Raw genomic sequence first — 25,257 nt, forward strand, 5'->3', positions numbered from 1 at the left:
AAATCTAGATCGCGATAATATAGCGACCCCCTTATACGACAGAGGGGCTGTAATAATGTAATATTATTATATTATGAATTATGATAGTTGTAAGTATAAGACGTAAACACGTATAATAATAATTCACATCAAATTTTCATTTTACCTATTAGATTCAATCTAACATCAACATTTTCATTAAAAACGCTGCAATTCTCTTCACCACTATATCTTAAAGCGACGTCGCGGAAGTAGTATACCCACAGCGTCGTCGGAAGAAACATGAAAAAAAGGTACCTATATCTTACATTGTATATAATAGATGTACCTATTTATTGTATACTATAAGACAATTTTATTATTCCATTATACTATACATACACTTATAGTACGACTATGTTATTTATTATTATTATGATAATATTATGATCCATATGAGGTATGTAGGTACTATCTTGACATGAGGAAAACACTCATTATTAAGTTGTAAATAATACATAATTTAATAATAATCGAGGGGTCGTAGTAACGGTGGTACTCGTGGGCGGACGTGGCGATTAGTCGAAAACGAAAATGCTTGCTTTGCAGTGTTAGGACGTTTTGTTGGACTTCTGTTGCATGCGTATACATATTATTATTTATTATATAAACAGTGGCACGTACACATGGAGGGGGTATTCAACCTCCCCCTAGGCATTTTTTCAGTAATAAAAACCTGAAAATGTATTAATAAATTATAAAAATATATACCTGTTAATGGCTATAGATATATTTTTAAATATATTATTAAGCTCTCTCCTGTTGCAAATGTCAGTATACGCCACTGGATACATAGTATAATTTGTGTACCTGTTTAGTGAAATACTAAATACTAAGGGCCAGTTGTACCGTCTACGGTTAAACTACGATTAAGCTTAATCAGCTGATAACAGATATCTAGGGCCAGTTGTACCGTCTACGGTTAAACTACGATTAAGCTTAATCAGCTGATAACAGATATTTAACCGTGCTAATTCGGCCGATTAAACTCTGATTAACTTTAATCATAGACGGTACAACTGGCCCTTAATAGTCACTTTTTTCTATATTTTACGAGGGAGCAAAATCACCATTGTACCTATACAGTTGCAATTTACGAAGATACGTATAGTTCAATAGTTGTATATCGTGTTAAAAGGATTGGAAGCGGTGATTTGCTGTTTTTGTCTAACACATTTGGAACATATAGGACTTTAGACGCGTTTTAATTACAACTGCAACAGTACGTTTGTAGCGATAAGAGTTCTAAAATCAGATTCGACTTTCCCTCATTTTTTATCCCTAAATCCTACAAAAAATTCGTTCTAAAAATTAAAAAAGGGAATGGAATATTTAAATTTTTGGAGAAGTAAAACCAATAAATTAAAAATCTGGGAAAGTTGATCTCAAATAGATTTAACGACAAATTCAAATCTGTTTTTATAATTCTTATCACTTCACTAGATCTGTTAGTGGAATGAAAACACGTCTAAATTCCTATGTTCTACGTGCGTTAGACAAAGACAGCAATGAGAAAATCACCGCTTTCAATGTCCTTAAAGAAATTGTGCTGTTTAAAAGATGTTAGTATATTTAGGGCAATATGCTCTTACTGAATGAGAGGGAAACTAAGAATTTTTTTAATGACTTTTTCTTATAAGTAATTAGTTATTTTGGCAATGAAAAAGGGCGCTACCCTTCTTCGCAAAAACCATGTGCCTGCCCCCATCTGAACTCTTCACCGAACGAAATGACAACCGATTCCCCTATCGCAATCTATAAAGTATAAACAAAAATTATATATAAATGTTTGACTGCACTGTCGACTTTAAGACAAATAGTCATACATGTTACATATAGGCGCTATATAAATATTTTTTTTACTAGCCCTGAGTATTTAAAAAAAACATCATTTTTTTAAAATTAAAATTACGTAGTTTGCACACATATTACTCGAGACTCGATAAGTGTGCATTATTAGGTTTTTTTTATCCCAATAGGTTGCTATAGGGTGGCTCACATATATGAATTTCGTTTTGACTCGAATATTTTTTTGATTTTAGTGGTTGATAAGTGGTTGGGATTGATTACAGAAATAAAATTGGTATAGACTAGTCGACCCGCAATGCGTTACTATCGGATTTTTTTTCAAATAAAAAAAATATTTTTAATCATTAAAATAATAATTTTAATAATACATTGTTTGTTATTCAAATGTATATCAAAAGGCAATATCCGTATGATTGTAGCTTATAAATTAAAGCCGTATATACTCAACCGATTATGACTACAAAAATTCATTGGTTTGTTCTTAGAGGTATAAAGAAAATATAAAGGAACTTGAGTAAAAGTTTGAACCACATTCAAAAATATACTAAATATTAAAGCTATACCTAAATCTATATACAATACACAACTGAAGGTGGATTGCCCATCTCGGTTGAAATAAATCGAAGTACCGATGCTGTTTTTCCCGGTGAACTGACGTAGAATAAAACAAATATACAGCACCGTGTTTTATATTTGTTCATTCCTTCGCAGTCGTGTTGTACAGATAGGTAATAAATAAAAGTGTTTTAGTTTTTAAAAAAAAAATTGTTTGCATGTTTAACATTTTTAGATTTTTTTTATGCGTATTTGATCGATTTTAACTTGTATAACTTTTGAGCTCTGTAATAGTTATAAGTTATAAAATTAATAATAGTTATAAAAAAATAATGTATAGTTATAACTTATAACTTATAAACAGATGGTACCGGTTAATCATCTGATAAAAAGAATCCATACCCATGAGGTAACACTGTTTTTTGAGTGATATACTATAATATATTATATTATTATAATATTAACACGAATATTCTGATGCTGTTCACTCTGCAGAATTCTGCATAACATACATATATTATACTCGTTTATATTAAATACTTATTAAATAAATATGATATGATATGTATATTTTATATACGGTCCGTGACTCGAGATGTCCTGCTGCAGTATATATTATTATATCTAATAGATATTATCTATAGACTGTTGAGAGTTTTATACACGCGAAAAACGATTAGACGCGCTGCCGCTATAGTATTGTATACATACAATGTGATATACTTGTATGTACATATATAATAATATTATATAGTCATTAGACGCGCGTCCGACTACCCCAAAGCCCCCAAAACGCAGTCCACGCGCATAAATCACATCGATGTGCACTTGTCTCGACGTGGTCGGTTATTAACGCCGTCGCCGCCGCTTATTTATCGTTATATTATATTATTATCATGTGATTGACCGCGCTTTGCTTACCACGGATCGTGTGTGATTCACTGTGATTGTATATGGTTCGAGTCGAATTGAATTTTCCGAATCTCGCAGCGTTTGGCGAGAAATCCCCTCTTAGACAATAGTCATACACACAAATATAAAATAATAAATTGTGTAACCTTTAAGCGCTGCTATAATATTATATACCTATATTATATCGTGGGGCGTTATTATATTTAAATCTGGTACCATATAGGTACCTATATAATATACGAATTTTAGTCTTTTTTTCTGAATTTAAAAATATGAGAATAAAAACTTAATGTGTCTTATATTAAATATTTAAATTACGTAGGTATTACTTGGGTTTGTTAGCTTTTGTATAGAACTGGTGTTTCTAAATTACATAGCCTGGCATTTTAAATATAATAATCATTATATGGATATGTGTATAATATATACATTATGTGCGCATTTAAACGTCACAATTTATAAAAAAATGTCACCTGTGTAATACCTTTTAATTGAACGTTTCCACAATTCATACAATAGTAGGTTAGGTTAATAGTACCTATATTATGTGCTGTTTACAATAACGACTGTATAAAGATAAATTGTTTTTAGTGGTTGTACGGTATAGTGGGAAAAGTTTCGATTATGAATTAAGCTCGTAGGTACCTAACCTATACATACATAAATATAATAATAATATTGCCCGAATTTTATTTTTATTTTTTTTCATATGGGCACATTACGCACAGCGTGTGAATTTTGAGTACAGCTGTTGTTCACTCTATAATATAAGCTATATATCTTAATATTAAGCTAATAACTAATACCTAAGTTATAACGTTTAAAAAATTATTATGAAATGTGAGATTATGAAAATAATAGTCACGTTTTTATGTAGTTATAAATCGAAACAAATACGGACGATTGTCATAATTACGCTAAAATCGTAATCTCCAGTATAGTAAAACGAGCTTATATAATACATATTATAAATAAGTGTAATAGTATATGTATAGGTACCTATAAGAGTAAATAATCTCATATTGTGTGTTAACGGGTAACCTGTACCTATAAGATTAATGATTATATATAATGACTTATAAGTACCTATCGGGCACCTTCCACAAAATAAGTTACGATAAAATATTGTGCTATTGACATTTTGTCCACCGTTGACGGGTATAATTTAATATACAATTAGTCGTATAGAATTAATAGACGATTGTGAATTCGACCGGGCTGGTAATATCAAGTTGTAATAAGGCTTATTATTATGTTGTAAAGAGTACAAATTAATATATGCCTAAATAGAATTATTTCGATAGTCATTATACTCATTACTCATTATTATTTTATTTTAGTATAAACTATAAAGCTAGCTTATAAATCTACACAGTTCAGTCTGGCTGCCTTAGAAAACCTGCGGCCCTGTAGAACTATTCCCGCACTATCACACCTGCCAAGTCCGCCTCTGCAAGTGATGGACATTGGACATGGAAATCACACATTTTACTCAAACTTATTCCTCTCTCTTTTTAGTCAATATTAATTACTATTACTATATACTATACGATACACACAAACGCATAAAATATAATATATTACATATACGAAATTACATATACGAAATTACCTAATACGACGCGCACGCTCTGTCATATTTACCTGCGCATTAGGAATTTAACTATTATGACTAATAGCGTGCAATATACGTATTATATGTATATTATTATGCCTACTTACTAATATAATTATATCGTTTTGTTTATTTTCGATTTCGTCAAACTATAAATATTGTAATTATTCACGATTTCGCGAGAATAATATATCTATTGACAGTTTAGGCATAGTACACTGTACACACACATAATATTATATACGATATACCTATAGTATACTACCTAACTATATTAGGTATAAGAGTTATCGTTGTATAGTGTCGGCGGCCCAGTGTCATGATACGCTCATCGTTCATCAATATCTATACAGTCTATACCTATAGGGCTTAAACATTTTCCAACAGCGTGGCAATATTTTTTTAAATTTAATTTTGTTTTTTTCTCGAACAGGCGTGAGAGGGAAGGAAAAAAATGATTATAGGTGAAAATTGAAACGCTTGTTTTCGTTGAATATCGGTAGCAAGTCTGCAGAGCATATAATAATATATGTATAATGTATATATTATTATATAGCAGCGTGCCAGTGTATACGTGTCCAGAATGTCTTTTTTTCCCCCGGGATTTACATCTGATGACACGACCACCGATGCCACCGCCCATGTATCGTATTCTAACCCACAGGACGTCAGCACCCACCCTTGGGCGTCTTATTTATATTCAATTAGTTTTTAGATTTTCGTCATTGTTACAATAACGCGCATATCGACGTGAAAATTCGTGACGAGCATTTTTATTAGGCTTTTTCGATTTTCTAATATATTAACTATGCAAGGGCATTTATATTTCATAATGCCTATATACATAAATATTAGCTATTATATGTGTTTTTATCACTGTAAATAAAAATGTAAAATCAAATCAAATCTCGAAAACACATGTGTTTTCAGATATTTTTAATCGCAAACAACACAATAACTTGGTATGATCTCATAATTATTACTATTTAGATACTGATGACATTAATTTTAAATTATTATAAAATACCCAAAATACCATTTTTTATTGTGTTATAGTCACTATCATACATTGTTCCACGGGGTAAAACAAGTAAATAGTGAGTATACCGTATACCTAATTATACTAATCATATAAGAATAGTTATCTCTCTATAGTCTCTACTACTGGCCGCTGGGGAGGCCTCTTTACTCTGTTATTTTCATATCGTTTTTTGTTTTTATATAAAATGTATAAATTGAGTTTTTTTAACCATTTATTACTTTGAATTAATGTATTTGCGTTTTTGCAAATATCCTTAGATTTACATTAATGATTAAAACATATTGTCTACATTTGTATAGTGCCTACGTAATATACGTTTTTTTGACTGCTTTAAATATGTATATGTATACCGGACTTAACGTATTTAAATATCATTTAAATATATCGATACCTCTATACATATAATGACATAATGTTCAATATTGGTCTTAATGACAGTTTACTTGCCTTGTGTCGAATATCTTGTGGCGTTGTCATTGGCGTCCTGCCCGTAATAGGCCTTGGAGTCTGGATCTTTCTTGTGCGTCACCATTGCAGGTGGATCGTAATAATCATAGTATAGGTTTCTAGTGGCCAGGCTTCTAGAAAACGTCCAAATAAAACTTTATAATATATATTGAACACTCGTTATTGTTTCGAAAATTAATCACTTTTCGGAATTGTTTTTCTTGGAAAATTTAAGAAACATGCATGCAGTTCCAACATTTTTTATTATCCTTATTTCTCCTAACATTATCAATAGTTTGTAGATCAGAATGTTTAGAAAATAGATATTGAAACCAACAAAATCGGTTGTTGATCAAAAGTCAATAGTAATTTCACACGGGCGAAAAAAATAAGGGTAAAATAAAAAAATTAGAATTGCGCGCACTTATCAGTTTATTTCCAAAATTAAAATATCGAAAAAAGAGTTAACTTATCTATGTATTATAATATGTATTATATTGCATATATATTTATATATTCTATGTATTATGATTCTATACGCATACAATATAATATATCAGGTGCGAATGCAGCACAATAATTTCATGTAACCTAACCTAACCTAATGATAGACTGCAAAATGACAAACTGAAAAATGCATAAATGTTATTGTTGTATAATAATATAATGTGGTGGTGTGTTTAATAAACACTGTTTATTCTACAATGTCTATTATACACGCCGTCCTTCCGTATATGCGGTGGTATATTACACCGTAGTAGAAACTGCAGAAAGAGGATTACTGCACACTTCTGAGAGGTTCGCGGGTCGGCGTAGGTTTTAAATAATCTTTCGAATGAAAAGCCAACAGACGAGAAGCCCGTAAATAATTATCAGGTTAATAATTTAAGGGAATGGAAAGGGTCCTGCAAGTAGCTTACAACGAGAGACCGTTTAACCCTTTGTATTAAAAATTGAAATACACGCACGGCGGTGGGAGGGGCGCCCTATTTATGGGCTTAATTATTTCAAACAACGTATATACAGCACCGTGAAGATGTACAATATTGTTTATATTGATGACATAAAAATTAGTTATTCTTCGACCGACGATTATTAAGAACCGTTCCATGAATATAATTTGTTTCTTTGCAGTTTTATGTTAAAATATGCATATTACACATAACATTATAATTTATAACTTAAATATGATATATTATGTATACATACTATAGTTACCAATCTCAAATCGTTTATCTCTAAATCTCTTAATCGGCTTCGGCCGTATATTGTGTATTTATTATTATGCGATTTTTTTTACAACAGAATTTATATAATATGCATTATACATCAATCGAGAACCTCCAATTTATAATTATAATATATTCTTATAAATAAATTTTTCTTGACTTTTTTTCAACTCTTCAACAAATTTATAGCATGCAATAAATATTATATTTTCACGAATTACCTGAAGTTGGTTGGCGAGTGCGGATAGTAATGATCTGTGAAATACCGCGTAGACCTACCACAACAGTCTGCAGGTGATCTCAATTCGGTTTTCATAGAATTTTGCTGATACATCACCGCCGCACGGTCTAAAAAACGTATTTAAATTTATAGCATAGAACAATATAATTTGGACTTAAGATATATATTATAAATTATAAACACAGTTGCGACATATATTTGTGCTACTTATAAAAGTACAATATATTGCATAATATTATATTAAATATTAATACCAATGACCAAGATCGACATTCTATTAATATTGACTACTGATAAAGTCGTACGTTCGATTTTTCTTTATTATACCTACGTTAAATGTGCATTGAAAAACGATATTTGGCGATCTTTTGTAAGTTAATTTACTAAGTAGGTTATTCAACCTATTATACTTAAAAGTTTGTAGTGCTAGCTTAAACCGGCACTACATATTAAAGTAAGACACATGAAACTTAACCATTGTTATACATATATATCGTTGAAAGACGTTGTTACTTGTTCAACAAAGAAAAATAAACTTTCTAAATTTTTAGATTGTCAAGTTCAAATGTTCATTAAACATAAGTATATTTAAAATAAAAGTTCAGAACCTTTTTAAAATGACCCAAACTTTTATACACATCATAGATGATGAAAAATAACCAAAATATTTTTGGAATTTGTTCAGAGTTTTTACTCTAACAACACATGAATTATATTATTGAAAAAAGATTACTATTTTAACTTTTTAATCCTGCAAATTTTGAAAATCAGAAAATATGTATAATGTCATAATATATTTATGCGTATGACATAATGTTTATATAACATGAACTATTGGACTATTTTCTAAAATTAATGACGTTTATTTTAAATATAAGTAGGGTAAGGTTCAAAAGTTCATTTAATCTTTGTCCAATAAATTTCCACCAAAAACGTGTTTTGATACAATACATTAATTGAGTTTTTAGTTTTTACTTTAATAGTTTAATATGTAGTGCTGGATATAAAGTTAACACTACAATAGTAGTTATAACTTTAAAGTTGATTTACTTTTTACTTGTTTCCAACAAATGTCCAACAACGTCAATCAAAAATCGTTTGTTGAAATTATATAAGATTGATGTGCTAACTTTGTAGTGAAAGCTTCAAGTAGGTCTATACAGCAGGACTTACAACTTGCATGTATAGGGTGACATGTTAAGTTACATAATATTTCTATATACTGAGTGATTTTTTTAATAGTAAACACTCATTATTATGACAATTATAGTATAATAAAGTTTTTCAAAATATTGTTTTCACATAATTTGAAATCATTACAAAACAAAATTTTTAAAAGTTCTATAATGAGTACCTAATTAATGAGTTATAATAATATTTTAAGATCTAATATAAATGCATATAGTAGCATAGGCTGCACAGGCGCACAGATATGGTTAGGTACCACAAAATGTTGGTCCTTTATATAAACTTGAATGCTTATCTAAACTTCATGAGTTACTTAAAATATTAATTAGCTAAAATTTCAAAACTCAATTTACGTATACAAATATTCTCAAAAATACATCTTGGTACGAAATATAAAATTAAAAACAAATGTTGCCATTCATAAAGTAAAACTTAAAACTGGAGAACTAAATTTTTTTTTTTGAAAACCATTTTGTTGTAACAAATTAATTATGTTAAAATAATATCACTAATAGAGTTATAATAAGCTAGTGCTTATAGAATTAAAAGTATCACTCTGTATATAAACACCGAGTTTTTAATATTTGAAAGCCCTTTCCGCTAAACAGCTGCCCGCATATCATTATGTATACATAATGTATATAAGTTTTCCAACCCATAAATCTGACCTCGTGAATTACCGAGGGTGTTTGTCTATATATAATTCGGTTGATTTTTCAGAAGGGGATATCGTCTGTATAATAGATTATAGACATATACCCCTTTGTTGACCCCAACTATATACTAAATACTAATAATACTATGTACAATTTACTGTCAACTAATATACGGATCAACCGTGACCGTGTATACCTATAGGAACATTGTATACGTTTTATCATACCAAAATTATCCGCGCAAGAGATGATTTTGTATGCACTTTCCCGTGGTTATGATTCACTGTAGCAGTGTATAGCAGAGGATAGTACATTTATATAATATGTTATAATATGTTTATCGAGTTATTGTTTTTTTCTTGTCGACAATACTGAAAACCGTACTAAATTAATCGAGTTCATTATCCGTCATCGCAGGGAGATAATAAATAAGTATATTTTAGTCTCGTATCAATTTCCCCATTGTAATATCACATATCACAGTGTTATAGGTACATATATATTTATAAATTCAAATTTTCATAAAAAAACTACACTATTTTAAGAACAATATTTTCTTCTCGTCCCATTATTTCTATACATAGGTATTACAAATAATATTTGCGTGATAATATATAAGTCATATAAGTGATATGACAAGTTTGTACCTATATAGAACAATTTAATGTTTTATTTGGGTACTCAATTATAAACTCGACTTACCCAAAACCACTCTTATGTATAATTATCGTTGTGTAGAATAAATTTACATATATACTATATAGATAGTAGGTACCTTATAGACCCAAGTTGTAACGATTATTGAGGAACAAGTTCTCAACAGAATTTGGAAAGTGTAATATTAAACATGCGTTGTTATTGATATGGTTGTAATCAACTATAAATACCCAGTAATAACTTTCATTGTGTTCTAATTAAGTAGTGTCGTGGACCGTGGTTAATGTTTAGATAAGTACTTATCAATTATTTTTTGATTCAGTCCATTCAGATGTGTGTCGGCTATATTTAATATTATAGTTATGTTAAATAGGCTAAATATAGTAGAAATCTGCTCGGGGCAACAATTTCCGGCTCTGAAATTTTAATTTACAACGTGACTCAACTCGACTCTTTCAGTTAATAAATATTTCAATCGTTCTATTATTTTCCTAAATATTGACTGAAAAAGCTTTGCCAAGCTAAACAACTATAATTATAGTTAATTGAATATCTGAACATTTTGGGAATTAAAAACCATAATCAATGTACTATAATATAATAATAATAATAAACAATGTCGTGTATTTCTAGTAAGAAAAATTAAACACATCGAAAATGTTGCGTAAAAATCTAAAAAAGATCTGAATATTTCAGTTTTGTATAGGATTTGCGGGCAGTGGACATAGTTATTAGTTATCTATACTAGTAAATAACCATGGTATACACTATACAATTTATATACAGACGTATTATATATTATATTATATACAAAGGTATACCATATACCTAATATATAATATGTAATGTGTGTATATATATATATATATATATATATATTATTTGTATGAAATATTTTGCGGTCCATTATATTATTTCCGTTTTCTTGTAAGATATTATTATGTATCGACATACACGTCATGCTTGTATGTGATGTGATCAAAGTACCCTTTAATCGAAATTCTAAAGTACAATAATAAAAAAATACAAAATAGAATTTAAAACGTTTAGACCCCCCGCTAGACCGTTTCACTTAGTGGGTTTTCAGCGAGACACCGCAGTGTCGTCGCGTCGACGTCGTCCCTTATATATTTCAAAGAAAATCTGCGCCGAACGACGACGTGTATACCTGTGTATTACATATAGACATATATAACGCGTATAGTGTATATATACGCCGTCGTCACAATGTGTTATGTGATAATATAGCATACTCGTATAGTCGTAGTTCGGTCGTATTTCGTCTTCTGTTCGAACAGAGTAAACATAGGTACATATTTCATAGGTACATTTCACTCGCTATATATTGTCACTTTTTGCAACCGACGGATTAACCCACTTAGTTTTAATCGTGAATGGTAATATTATTATATATAGACTTAATATATGTACAGTGTACACGTATAGAAAAAAAATAAAATGGCAATAGCAGATTGAAGCTTCATACTTTTAATAAATTTACGATCCATTATTATTGGTGTATATTTTTAATTTGGCTAAAATATTTTTATTTTTATTGTTTACGTAAAAAAAAGTTCAAATTAAGGACCACCTATCCAGAACCACCTGCAAAGAACCAAATTTCCTAAGCGAGGTGTATATTTACAATTATTAAATTTATAGTAAAGTACCCAATTTAAATTGCGAATTAAATTTTGCACAAACGATATTTTCCAAATTTCGTTTAGCTGTAAGTCACGATCCTAAAATTATTATTATATAATATCGTGTTCTTCGCAGTGTAGTAGGTACAAGATAGTCGTAAAGTCTTAACTCTTATGCGTTAAGTGGGTAAACGAATTTGATCGAGCACGTGTCAGAGTTTGTCTACCACGCTTGATCGATACATATATAGATACATACTTATTGTCCACCGTAGACAAGATAAGTTTCCACTAAAAGAATATTTGTGTCAACACAATAATAGGTATATAAGATACCAATGATACATGATATCGACTATCGAGGGAACCCCACCCTTTTATTACTAATTGAAACGTGAAAAAGTATAGTATATAATATATAGACATATAGTATCTATGTTCACTGACGAAAAAAGTACTTACGTCTTACACATTTTAATTTCACCTATTCATTATTATTTATTAGGTATTTATTATGTTATATATAATATATTATGTTTTTATATTGTATATTATAATACAACTATACAAGACTTATTGAGACACTGCTGAAGCCGTCAATATCAATAATATGTTATGCGTCTTTATATAGATACCTACTGATAATAAGTAATAACAGTAGGTAGGTATAGGTATAAAATATTAGTGATGTCCATATTCTTACCTTCTGGATTCCAGTTTTCTATCATTTGGCTAATTGGTTTACTCGACAAATGCACGTATACGTTTTCTGTGTAATAAACATATTATATTTGAAACGTGTTAATCTAAAATATTTCAATCTACAAGAGTACAAGACTACAAGGTTATGAAATAATATGATATATCTCAATTAATATTACCAACCCTTACCCGTTTGTTGGGGGACGTCATATATTCCGTTTCTCTTATCGATTTCTATTTCACTGTTTTCGATTACTTCCGTATATGACGGATTTCGGTTGTTGAACTGAAAAAAAAACATAGGCAATATTATTTATTTGTATAAATTATATACAAGCACCATGCCCGCACCACTTATACTTATAAAACGCGATTATTGTCTAGGTATATTAATCCCTTTCTCTAGTTTATTATTGTACCTTATTATAATTATTATATTTATGTTTGCTAATTACTAGGATACAAATAAACTATATATAAAGTATAAAGCGTATGTCCCATGAAGATTTATTAATTAATATAAATTAGTTTAAAGTGGTGCGGGAGCATAATATTATAATGTATAAGTACTACTCGGCTACTCATCATTAAATTAGTTTATTTTCACGAAACATGTCACATATGTATAATAGGTACCTATAGGTATATAATATTATATGATTTAACAAAATCCTACTCCCGTAAGGTAGTTGAATACACAAACATATTTGTACGAAATTCTTATAATATTCTATTTTATCGGTTTGGTTATATATTGGACTGTATTAACATACTGTGTATCTACAACATTTTGAGAATTAAATATTTTTAGATACAAATTTTGCACAAATAGTCCACACTTGGGTTCTTCTTTTACTTTGGCTGAAATCAAACGAGAATACATTCGGTGCTAAACCAGCAGTGTCATTTTAGCCAACTGTTTCCACAATATACCGATATTTAGCGTTGACGAATTAAATTTTATCGCAAAAATTATGAATAAACGTGATTCGAAATGACGCGATGCAGCCCGCGAATACCGGAAACACCATAGCGCGCGCCGTCCGGAAATGAACGCAAATGACTGGGAAACCGCGATGTGGCAAAATCGCATTAGCGGTGAGACTGTGTGTGTATGAGTGTGCAAGTCGTATGGGCGCTGTATGTCTTTGGAGCGAGCGATCTTCCAACTACGATGGCGACGTCTTCTAATTCGGTTTGCGCTATACGATTTGGCTTTTGAAAAGTCATTTATTTTTCCCGACTGTCCTTCCTCCTCGTCTGTGCGTCGGTATTCATTTGGTCTCGCAAGCGCGTCGTATAATAATATAGTAACTAATAACAACTCAGTCGTCGCGGGACGGTATGGGGTCGGCGGTTAGGCGGGAAACTGTTTCCACGGTGCATTTCCGCTGTCTTCGGATTTGCGTAGCATTTGAAATATTTTTTAAAACCTTTTATTTTCGTTTTTAACGTCTCGGTCGATTTTATTTCGTTTTAGTCAAATTAGATATCCTGTACCATAATTATTTTCTCTCTCCCGTGTGATGTGACAGTCGTACTCGCACTCATTTAAACCTACGTCTATAAAGGGTGTAACAGTAAAATCGGTTGTATAATCTCTGTCTTATATGTATGTAGGCACATTATAATATATGCGTGCATTATTATATATAATATTATATTATAGCGAAAACCACCCTTCATATATTCCCTACAATATTGTGATCACATGAAAACATGGTTGAAAAAGTGTGGCTGAATTGCTGAAATCGATTTCAGCCGTGTTTTGACATCTTTTTATACATTTTGAAAATATAGAAAATTATTTATGACACTGAATCATATCAACTGTTTGAAAAAAAAAACACGTGTGTTCTCGATCATTTTGATTATAATATATAGCCATATAGGTATAGGTACTTTTAGAAACTTTTATTTTAAGCATGCGCATCCACCAAACTGGACTTGGAAATTGATCACACCATGTATGACAGAGACAAGAGGCAACTGATTTTACTGATGCGCCCTCTTCATCAACGTACTACGGCACTATATAAACATGGTAATATGTTATAATACAGTGTTTTTTTTTATATAACGAACACAATTTACGGGTTTATAATAAACCACGATGACGAAATAGATATAAGGGGTGCTGAGATAGGCGTCGATAATGAAAATGACTTATACGAAATACTAAATATGCGATCGTTCAATCGTTGCACATTAAATATTTAGTATAATACAGGCACAATATATCATCAGATTCTGCACCCGGAGAAATTTGTATGGTTACCCCACTCCCAGCGACGTAACTAAATGTTTTGTGTTCCCTTATAAGCACAACTAAAAAAATAACAATATTTTTTCTGCACTTGATTTTTTACGTAACTATAAATTATAATAATATATTTTTTTTACAGTATCATAATAATATGTTGTATTATATAAAACGCAATGTAGTTTATAAATTGTACCAATAACACTAACAATACCTCTAAAAGTATCTCTAATTTTTGTTACCTATACGTATTACTTGGCTGCAGTTAGCCGATATTCAAGTAATTTAAGTTTATATTTTGATAATATAAAATATGCATATAGGTACCTATATTTTATATTCAACAATAATGGTAAAATGAATCTCTAATTTAAGAGTAAACCATACATCAATTATATTATGTTTTATCGGTTTATTTCCGTCTTACTAGTCTTAGGTACCTACTTAGTGTCTTACTAGCACATAACATACCAAATATGTTTGTTCAGAAAAATCCACTCACTCTGTTATTATACTTGTTTTAATAAAGTGAATAAATAAATAAATAAATAAATAAAGACACATCATCAAATTTAAAGATTTTTTTTTTATTATATAAATAAGCACAGTAATTTTATATGATGAGCGTAGTATATGACATGAAAAGTATGATTAAAGTAGCCATTTAGTGACTCTTGGAAAGTTATGAGTTTTTTTTTTAAATATTTTTTTTTGGGCGTTAGATATTAAAGTTTTATAAAAGGTCACGCCGTCACGGCACCACTTCCTTTGTAACCTGCGGTTAGAATTTCCTGGGAGTGTAAGGATGGAAAGATCTTTTATGACAGGATTAGGATGAGTTTGGAGTCGTTTATGGAAGCGTGTGTAAAAGGTAGGTATGTGCTTCCTCTTCTATTGTTCGATATCGAATAGTCATTAAGAAGAGTTAAATTAAAGATATATAGGGTGAAACATTGGATAGTCGTCGGAGTGATATATTTTGGAAGTTTAAATTATATTATGATATGTTAAATTTTATTTGCTGGACCCCATAATTGAAGTCCATACGTCCAGATAGGTTTGAGTAGAGATTTATAAATGAATAGTTTGGTGTTAAGAGTGGAGCATTTATTTCTAATTAAGAGAGGTCTGAGCATACACGAATACGATTATTTAAAGTTAGTCTTTTGGTTCGAAGGTGTTTATTCCATGTCAGGCTTTTATCAAGGTTTAAGCCCAAGTATCTAACTGTGTTGGATGTAGGGATTGGGAAATGCGTTATTTAGGAAAATGTTTGGGCATATTCCTTGACCCTTGTTTGAGTGTGAACATTGTGTGTATAGATTTATTTTGGTTTATTTTGACTGGCCATTTTTCATACCACTCAGACAAATAAGATACATTTCAATTTAAATATAAAAATACTATCTACAGATAGGTTGTAAGTTATATCCCCACATAGGTTTTTTTTATATACTTGTATATGAAAATGAAGCAAGTTATGAGCATTTTAAAATTGTAAATTTCTAATCACAACTATGTTATTAAAACAAAATCCTACGCTGGACCCTGGACAATAATATCTTATACCTTTAAATTTTAATGGAAAGTTGATTCTTCTGAACGAAAATACGAAAGATTTATCGTAGTTAATATCAAGCATACATAATTATAATATTATATAATAGTTAGTATATATTGTTATACCTTTAGGTATGGTATGGTAGTGGATTTAGACATGGAGAATGAGTGTCACCTAAAATTATTATTTCATGCACTATATACACCTACAATAAACTTTTTTTTCTACGGCTTTATAAATAGGTACCTTGAAACGCTTTATTTTCGTGTATATACAGAATAGGGGTTTCCACTAATCTCCCTCCAATATAAAACTTAAGTATATCGTATACGGTATACACCACTGCGTATAATGATAATTGCTTACGAGATTAAAAACCGTATCTATTTTATAGATATTTATAAATTTAAACAAATACGCCTGATGGGTTATTTCTTAACAAAACTCTACCTACTATATATAAATATAAAAGCACAATTTTTTAAGATTCGTCGTTCTATATTATACATATCAAATAGTATTTTAAAATTCACTGACGAATTGCAAATAATAATGTAGCCTGTTGGTACCTATACGAGTATATTATACAATTATAGATAGCCATATGACGTAGGTTATATAGGTACCATTAAGATTTACTTTGACAGTATCTAAATAATAGATATCTGATATAAATTCCTCACAGCTCACACTATATTGATAGTGTCAATTATGACAGTTGTGTCTATTACCTTTTTTATAATACTAGATACTTACAGGTGATGAATACAATGTTATATAATGCACGATAAAACACATTTTTTAACATCAATAAATTTGTATTTGTTTTAAAAATTTAAAAATACGATAAATACAACACACAGATGTAGGTATATTGCAATATGCGTACCTACATACGTAGAATTACGTAAATACTAGATTATTATACCATTTTAGGCACTTGAAAACTATACCTAATTATAATTAAAAATGTTAATCCGTTTAACGATTTTGTGCATTTTTATCAATGTACTAATTTGTACTTTTTACACTATTATTATTTATTCAATATGAGTTAACGGGTTTATGAGGTACTCTTATGCATTGAATCGAAATACTTTAACTAGGTTCCTATAAAAACTTTAAATAGATATGTGCGATTTTTATTAATTTATATTGCTACATTTAGCTTCGACTTATAACCTTTATTGTAATTATATAGGTACCAAAATAATATATTGAGTCATCGGAATATTTTTCTGAGTACCTACATGATATACTTCGACACATAAACAAGTATGTTGTTATTCAAAAAAGAAAAAACTTATAAATTATAACCATAAGTAAATTATAATATATCAAAAAAGCTATAACTTATCGAAATAATGAGTGTATACACTTAAAAATAAATCCCGTTTACATATTTTACTTTAATAGCCATATGTACAGAGTATAGTCGATAGGCGCAATATGTGAATCACTATGGTTTAATATAATATTGTATACACAAAAATTGCAACAAAAAAAAATGTAATTGTATAACTCTCATGAAAAATCAACCTATTGGTTCGACAATATTGTAATATTATCATGAAGTTATCGGATTGAATATAATATAGTATGCGAGGTACTTACAGACGATAGTATCTTCGGATGATCTACCGGTTCGTCCTGCACCTGTTGTTCACGCGGGCTATTGATCATAATTTATTCGAATAAACAATAAAAGTAAATAAAAAAATTATAATATCTACGTTTAGTTGATGACTATAATTGGAAGGTGTATAAAAATATAATACAACGTTCGAAACGAAAGCTACGCTGCAGACAGATAGTCGTCTCAGGTGCACCGCGGTTTTCGGTTTAAACTTTCCGAGCAAAATGATACCGATGCCACGCGACTAGAATTGAAAAATCTAATCGTAATCTCATGCAATACGATTATTATTGTTATCGTCACATATAGAAGACGTGCAGATATTGTCATATGGAGGTATTGAAACGACGACGACAAACGGACCGAAATTCGACGGTGGCGGCGAAAAACGCGCGTGGCCCGGTGGGTGATACTGACGTTCGTTGGCGTGCGGCGTTTTCCTACGACCTAAGCACGCAAGTCCTCGGCGAAACGCCGGTCCTGGCGGGGGGCGGGACCGTATGCCAGGAGAGGCGTCCAGCCTTCGACCAATGATGGCGAGCACCGACTATATATATATATTATATAGCGCAGAGTTCTATTTACTCATTTCGCTATAAGACCGAAGTTCCTGCGAGAGATGAGGAGAGTGAGAGTAGGTTAGTTTTTTTCTATCGTCACCTGCATAACACGGAAACCTGCAGCTAACACCCAACAAGCCGCGGAACTCAGAAAATGTGTATTTTACCAGATACGCATTATATTGTAATTCCTATAATTTTAGTATAGATTTTAATATTGTCGTTGTTGTGCTTGTTATCATACCCGTAGGCCGTAAGTGCCACAATTTTTTTTTAATTTTTTTTTTCGAGTGGGGGGGAGTTGGCATTTACCTAAAATGTATTTTTGAGAAAATCAACCCCTATAATAAGTTTTAAATCGGTAATAAATAATAATACATGTTACACAATTTAACAATATGGACAGTAATAATACGAACAAACGATATACTTCAGTCGTCGATGTTTGAATTTATTTTATATTAATTTAAACATATAATTATACGTGACTCTCAAATAAAGTCAAACCAAAATATGTTCAGCTGAGCGTAACAGTTGCTACTTGGTATGTTACGCACTTATAAGACAGATACAACAAATGTCACTGTAACGTCCCCTTAAGACGTATTTAATAGACAGGCGTACGCGAGTTTGTACTTCACATCGGCACAACAAACAACGTAGGTACATAAATATTATGTCGGTTCAATTTGTATAAATATGTTTTGTTGAATACTTGAAAATAATATTCTGGTAATTTTTGTTGTGCGTAGGTGTAGTAAAAGCCTATAGTCGATAGAAATAGACAATAATAAATAACAAAAAACATAATCTCAATAATAGGTGTATACACATTAGTACATTACCCATTACTACATCAGATTATAAGACCCTGTATTAGGTATTTGGTATATAAATATTTGTTTAAAAAATTAAATAAATACCTAGGTATACTGAAATTATTTTTATTTAAACGGTCTTATATACAAACTGCAGACAACATAATACGTAAGCATCCCTATTTCTAACAGCAAAATAGTTTTCAAATTTTCTTGCATGCATTTGATGAATTTTGTAAAATTTTTAACTTGTTTAAAGTTATAAAAATTATCATTTTTAAATTTCTACTAGAGAAACTTATGTGGAATATCATGTTATTTAAGAGCAGTTTGACTGAGCTCGAAAATATTTATTAACACATACAAAATTAAAATTCGAAAATTTCAAAAGCCTATAAATAGCTTAAATGTACCTAAATATTTTGAAAATGTCATTGTGCTTTTGTGCATAGATAATTTAAGTTATATAGAGGAATGTTTTAGGTTTTAAGATAAATTCCTTTTAATAATCACGAATTAACGAAATGGTATACCTACCCAGACAGCAAATGTTTGACTAAAAATATTATTATAACATTATAATAATATTATTCGTGATTATAATATTATTATAATGTTATCATTTCAAAATGCTGTCTGGGTATATAAGATGATAAATATACGTTATTTAAAATTTGAATGTTAGATGTATGGTAAAAATTTGAACTTCAATCACTCATAAAAAATATATTTGGAATTAAACTAAATAAATTTTGTTATTTCCAGTAATAAAAACTTATTAAGAATCTTGTGTTAAATTGACAAACCTTATAGGTGTTAAAATTAAAATTCAAAAATTTTGAAGCTTAACATTTCCGGTTCTCTCTACCCAAATGTTGTAGTCAAGATCAATTATTGGAAATGTATACTTTCGCTTTGCAGCATTTACACATCCAATAACCACACATTTATTAGATACTATGCTGAAATTGAAATTAGTACACAATATATATTAAACTATGATAATGAAAATTAGCTAACCGCAACATACAGTCGATTAGATTATTCCGACAATGCGTGGTACATTTAAAAATAGTAAATAATGTTATAGAATAAGGTAGAGTATCTATATGTACATTTCTAAGATATAAAGGTTTAAAGTTTTTCCCCCAACAACGCTCTTTCAACTAATAATATAAGTATAATTATACATATGCTTAATTTTATACTTCAATCAAGCCTTCAAATTTAATAGTGAGGTTTACCAATTGATGTGTCAAATTTTCAATGATATGTTCATTTGTATCATTATTATTATTATTATTATTAAGACATTTGTAGTCAAAAATTACGGTGTAATCCATGTACCCAAAGTATAATGTAATAGAGCTGATCGAACGTAGTTTTATATTTTATACAATTAAATAGGTAGGTAGGTGCCTTATAAGTGAGTAAAAACTACAAAGTAATAAATAGGTAGATGCTTACTTGGTAGTTGGTGGTAATTGATGAAACAGCAGTATAGTACCAATAATTATAATGTAACTGTACCTACACAGTAGTACAGTACACACTATCCGGCTAAAATTATACAGACAAGTAAAAACACAGAAAAACAATTTTGATGTATGGACTTAAGGTTTTCGGGAGTGCAGTAAATTAGATAATAAAAATTATTAATTTAAAAGTTAAAACGAAATTACAAATATAAACCTAAACTGACTTGGCCATATTTGCCATTTAGGATTTAAAATTAATTTAATTTTCCATGGAACAAAATATTAATACGACGTAAGCGCTAACGTGCTACTCTCTGGAAGTATATCAGAAAACCATATTTTCAGGTGTAAGTGCGATACCCCTTGTTTATCTTCCCAGTGCAGAGTCTTAAACCGGTCTAATTTAGCGAATTTCTAGGAAGCCACATCAAGAAATCGACACGTTTTGTGACGTCCTCCCGTTCGAGAAACGCAGTTGCAACAATGCGCGTCTTATCTTTTCGGCGTTACGCGTGATAATGACAACGAAAACAAATCAAGCTAAGCGTCAATCGAAAACATTGACAAATTAACAAAATAAAAATAATGGGTAGGTAATAATATACTGGTTATAATGTGTGTATTGTGTTGTGACATGTGAGTCGCGAGTTTCATGTTATTGTTCGTCGCTCTAAAACTTTTACTAATTCTCTGAAAAATGTTTTGATTAAACATGACTTTTGTTCCAGAACTAGAAACTGTTGATCAGTCGAGTGTTTGAAGCTGTCCGGTTCTCCATAGTTATTAGTTTCCCAAGTTCCCGAAACCGGTCAGAATGGTTAACTTCAACGAGAGTAACAACGGTAAGGCAAAGCATTAATTATAATAGTTTAAAACTGTTTGTATAACAGTTGATTCATTGATCTTTAACCGCTTTGTTTGATTTTGACTGTCTAGATGCCAGTGACTCGGAATCTGTGTCGAGTTCTTCGTCAGCAAACAGCAGCAATCAATCGTCCAGATCTGCTTCTCCAGTTCGAGCTAATTCTCCATCGGGATCTGAACCAGGTTCACCAGGATCACCAGCTTCTCCTGTATCCCCTATATCACCAGTATCTCCTTCGTCTCGTGCATCTCCTGTGTCTCTAGCTTCACCTGCTTCCCGTGCATCTAGGTCTCGTTCTAGGAGTCCATCTGGTTCAGGACGTTCAGCATCCCCATCCAAAAGCCCTTCAAAATCCCCAGCTGTATCTCGATCCCCCTCACCAAATAGTAGGGCTTCTAGTGCAGCATCAGTTGTATCTGCAGTATCAGCTGTATCTGCAGTATCGGGTCGTTCAGCAACTCCTGCTGGCTCAGTAATATCTAATCAGTCGGTGGCGAGTGGCAAAAGTAACTCATCCCATGCAAGCCGTTCTACAAATCGTAGTAGAGCTTCATCTAAAAGTAACAAATCAAAATCAAGTTCTGCAAGTCCAAAAAGTGTTGCATCAAAAAAATCACGCTCATCGTCTCCGGAAGTCACAAAAAATCAACAAGGTGATTCTGATGATAGTGATGGTTCTGTGATTGGTAGGAAAAAACGACAACCAATTAGAAAAAATTCTAGTGTATCTGGCAATGAATCATCTGATAAAGAAGAAATATTAAAAAAAAGTGGCTCAGAAGCTTCAGAAAAATGTAAGTTTATAATAAGTCGATAAATTGAATAATATTTTTTGCCATTTATTTTATACTAAGTAATCTATTACAGCTCCTAAAAAAAATGATTTATTTGGCGAAGCTGATGATATAAGTTCCGATGAAGACCAACCCAAGACACCCAGAGCAATGAGTGACGATGACATGGATCGGGATAAAAGTGATAATGATGACAATAAAAGTGGTGGTGGCGGGGATGATGATGATGATGATAATAATGATAACGAGAAAATAGAAGAAAAGGAAAAAGAAGTGGAAGAGCCAATTCCAGAAAGACGGATAGCTGTTGAGATACCAAAAATATCTGTAGATCTTGGAAATGATTTACATTTTGTGAAATTGCCCAACTTTTTGTCTGTTGAAACTAGACCATATGATAGAGAAACATATGAAGATGAGATTGATGAAGAAGAAACTTTAGACGAAGAAGGTCGAGCAAGGTATGTAGTTACAAACATCTTTGTAATCATCTATTATTTGTTTATTTGTTAAATCTAATTTAATTTAAAATATTTAGTGCAGTATAAAATTGATGGTAGGTAGTTGGCAAATTTTAGTTTGAATTCTTTTATTAAAAAAATTTGTATAAAACCTTATTATTTATAAATTGGCTACACCAAAGTATTTTGTGTATTAATTAACGTCATAAATCATAATAAAACTATTCCAGCAATTTGTAAACAATGTAAAACTCAATTAGAGCTGATGTCAGGTACTCAGGTGCAATGTGTTGTGTCAACCACCAAATGTGTTAATATATTATTTATTTGTTAAATCTAGTGTAATTACTAATTATTTTAGTATAATATATTTTTTAGAGTAAAATTGAAAGTGGAGAATACTATAAGATGGCGTGAAGTTTTTGACAAAGATGGAAATGTAGTAAAAGAAAGCAATACTAGAGTAATTAAATGGTCCGATGGTAGTATGTCATTACATTTGGGTTCAGAAATTTTTGACGTTTACAAACAGCCTCTGGTGGTAATTTTATTTTATTTATTTAATTAAATATTTTTTATAAAAAAATAATTAGTTAATTTTAACTGTTCATAATTTTGTACATGTACAAGTTAAAAAAAAATATTATTCTTTCAATATGATGTATTGTTCATTAATAGTGAAATAATATTTATAGGGTGACCATAATCATTTATTTATTCGCCAAGGAACTGGTTTACAAGGTCAAGCAGTATTTCGTACAAAATTGTCATTCAGACCTCACTCTACAGAATCATTCACCCATCGTAAAATCACTTTGTCTTTAGCTGACAGATCACAAAAATCTTCTGGCATAAAAGTATTGTCTCAAGTTGGAGCTGATCCTGATGCTAATAGATATGAAAAAATTAAAGTTAGTATCATTATATAATATATTAATTATATTACATTTATAAAAATTATTAAAAACATAAATATAAATATTCTTTTAACTTTTATCAACAACTAAATTATCATTGATATTAAAATAGTATAACATAATTAATCTTTTTAATTCCTATTGTAGAGAGAAGAAGAAAAGTTACGTCAATCAATGCGCAAAGAAACAAAAGTGAAAAGAGCTAGAGAACGTGGAGCGAATAGTAATCTCAGTTCCTCGTATTTAGAACCTGAAAGAGAAGATGGATCTGATGATGAAAATGCTATATCCCTGTCTGCTATCAAAAACAAATTTAACAAAAAATCCGTGTCTAAAAGTGAGTTTTCTCATAAATTACTCAATTTATACTGTTAAGAAGACTACACCCGTTTGCGCTGTCTCCGTCTTATAAACAAGTAAAACATGGCACACTGTACGTTCTGAATAATCCATTTAACTCTGTTATGATTAATATTGGAGCGAATTGACCTATTTTCAAATTTAGAAGTGAGAATATTGTTATAGTGAACCTCATAGGGTTTTGTTATATTTTCTTATTTCTAAATTTAAGAATAGAACTATTTGTTCCAATTTTAATTAAAACAAAGTTAAATAAATTATTCAGGACGTGCAATTTGCCATGCTACGCGTTTGTAAAACAGAAACAACGCTTGTGGGTGTAATGTCCTTTTAACTTTCATACTTACTTAATAAAAATTAGATAATATTTTTACTAATAATTTATTGTTAAACAATTAAAATATGTATACTAGTCTATTTTTATTTATTATTAATATATATATATATATAATTTTTTTTTACAGTAGATAAAAGTAATATATATTCATCTGAAGATGATAGTTCAGACATGGACACAAAAAAGAAAAGACAATCCAGAATAGTGTCAGATTCTGAAGAAGATGATGATTTATAATTTTTGTAAATAAATTAATTTTATAAAATTTTTGACTGTTAAACATATTGATTGATATGTGTAAACAATAAATGTAATATATAAAATTACTATTAGTTCATCATATTTTATATGGTAATGAAATTAGAAATAAGTCTTATTGATTTTACAAACAACAATATACGCTGGTAATACACAAAATATTTAAAAACCAGTAATATTTTTCAAATTATTGATGTTTAAAATTTAAAAAAAAACATAATTTGTTGATATATAT

The 25,257-nt window shown here is 30.2% G+C and overlaps 2 protein-coding genes across 6 annotated transcripts in view; one reads left to right on the forward strand and one right to left on the reverse strand.

The window, feature by feature from the left end:
• Positions 1 to 21,246, reverse strand: part of LOC132948682 (uncharacterized) — a 35,199-nt gene extending 13,953 nt beyond the window's left edge. For 2 of the 3 annotated variants that reach the window (XM_061019267.1, XM_061019268.1), the window contains exons 1-5: positions 18,153 to 18,606; positions 12,904 to 13,000; positions 12,716 to 12,781; positions 7,849 to 7,975; positions 6,399 to 6,532 (exon numbers count right to left, since the gene is read on the reverse strand). In XM_061019267.1, coding sequence (XP_060875250.1) covers positions 6,399 to 6,532; positions 7,849 to 7,975; positions 12,716 to 12,781; positions 12,904 to 13,000; positions 18,153 to 18,221 — 493 coding nt within the window. In that variant the 5' untranslated portion in view covers positions 18,222 to 18,606. Of the gene's footprint in view, positions 1 to 6,398; positions 6,533 to 7,848; positions 7,976 to 12,715; positions 12,782 to 12,903; positions 13,001 to 18,152; positions 18,607 to 21,019 lie in introns of those variants that run through there. The other variant, XM_061019269.1, reaches the window with a different exon arrangement.
• A 237-nt stretch (positions 21,247 to 21,483) lies between these two features.
• Positions 21,484 to 25,096, forward strand: LOC132949382 (another transcription unit protein). Of its 3 annotated transcripts, none has more exons than XM_061020241.1 (8): positions 21,484 to 21,619; positions 21,759 to 21,872; positions 21,967 to 22,689; positions 22,763 to 23,150; positions 23,529 to 23,691; positions 23,846 to 24,061; positions 24,215 to 24,404; positions 24,892 to 25,096. In XM_061020241.1, the coding sequence occupies exons 2-8, from the start codon at positions 21,845 to 21,847 to the stop codon at positions 24,999 to 25,001; spliced, it is 1,818 nt and encodes a 605-aa protein (XP_060876224.1). In that variant the 5' UTR covers positions 21,484 to 21,619; positions 21,759 to 21,844; the 3' UTR covers positions 25,002 to 25,096. The 3 variants fall into 3 exon arrangements, with proteins under 3 accessions (XP_060876224.1, XP_060876227.1, XP_060876226.1); XM_061020244.1 differs by lacking the exon at positions 21,484 to 21,619 and adding an exon at positions 21,630 to 21,666; XM_061020243.1 differs by lacking the exon at positions 21,484 to 21,619 and having other exon boundaries at positions 21,685 to 21,872.
• Positions 25,097 to 25,257: the final 161 nt, after the last annotated feature.

This window comes from Metopolophium dirhodum, chromosome 7, assembly GCF_019925205.1.
Source record: "Metopolophium dirhodum isolate CAU chromosome 7, ASM1992520v1, whole genome shotgun sequence".
Lineage (NCBI taxonomy): Eukaryota > Metazoa > Arthropoda > Insecta > Hemiptera > Aphididae > Metopolophium > Metopolophium dirhodum.

Bases quoted from the DNA above. Each gene is read 5' to 3' on its own strand.
- LOC132949382 (XM_061020241.1), top strand. From the start codon at position 21,845: ATGGTTAACTTCAACGAGAGTAACAACG. The intron at 21,873-21,966 runs GTAAGGCAAAGC...TTGACTGTCTAG, and splicing joins CTTCAACGAGAGTAACAACG to ATGCCAGTGACTCGGAATCT. The intron at 23,692-23,845 runs GTAATTTTATTT...TAATATTTATAG, and splicing joins TTTACAAACAGCCTCTGGTG to GGTGACCATAATCATTTATT.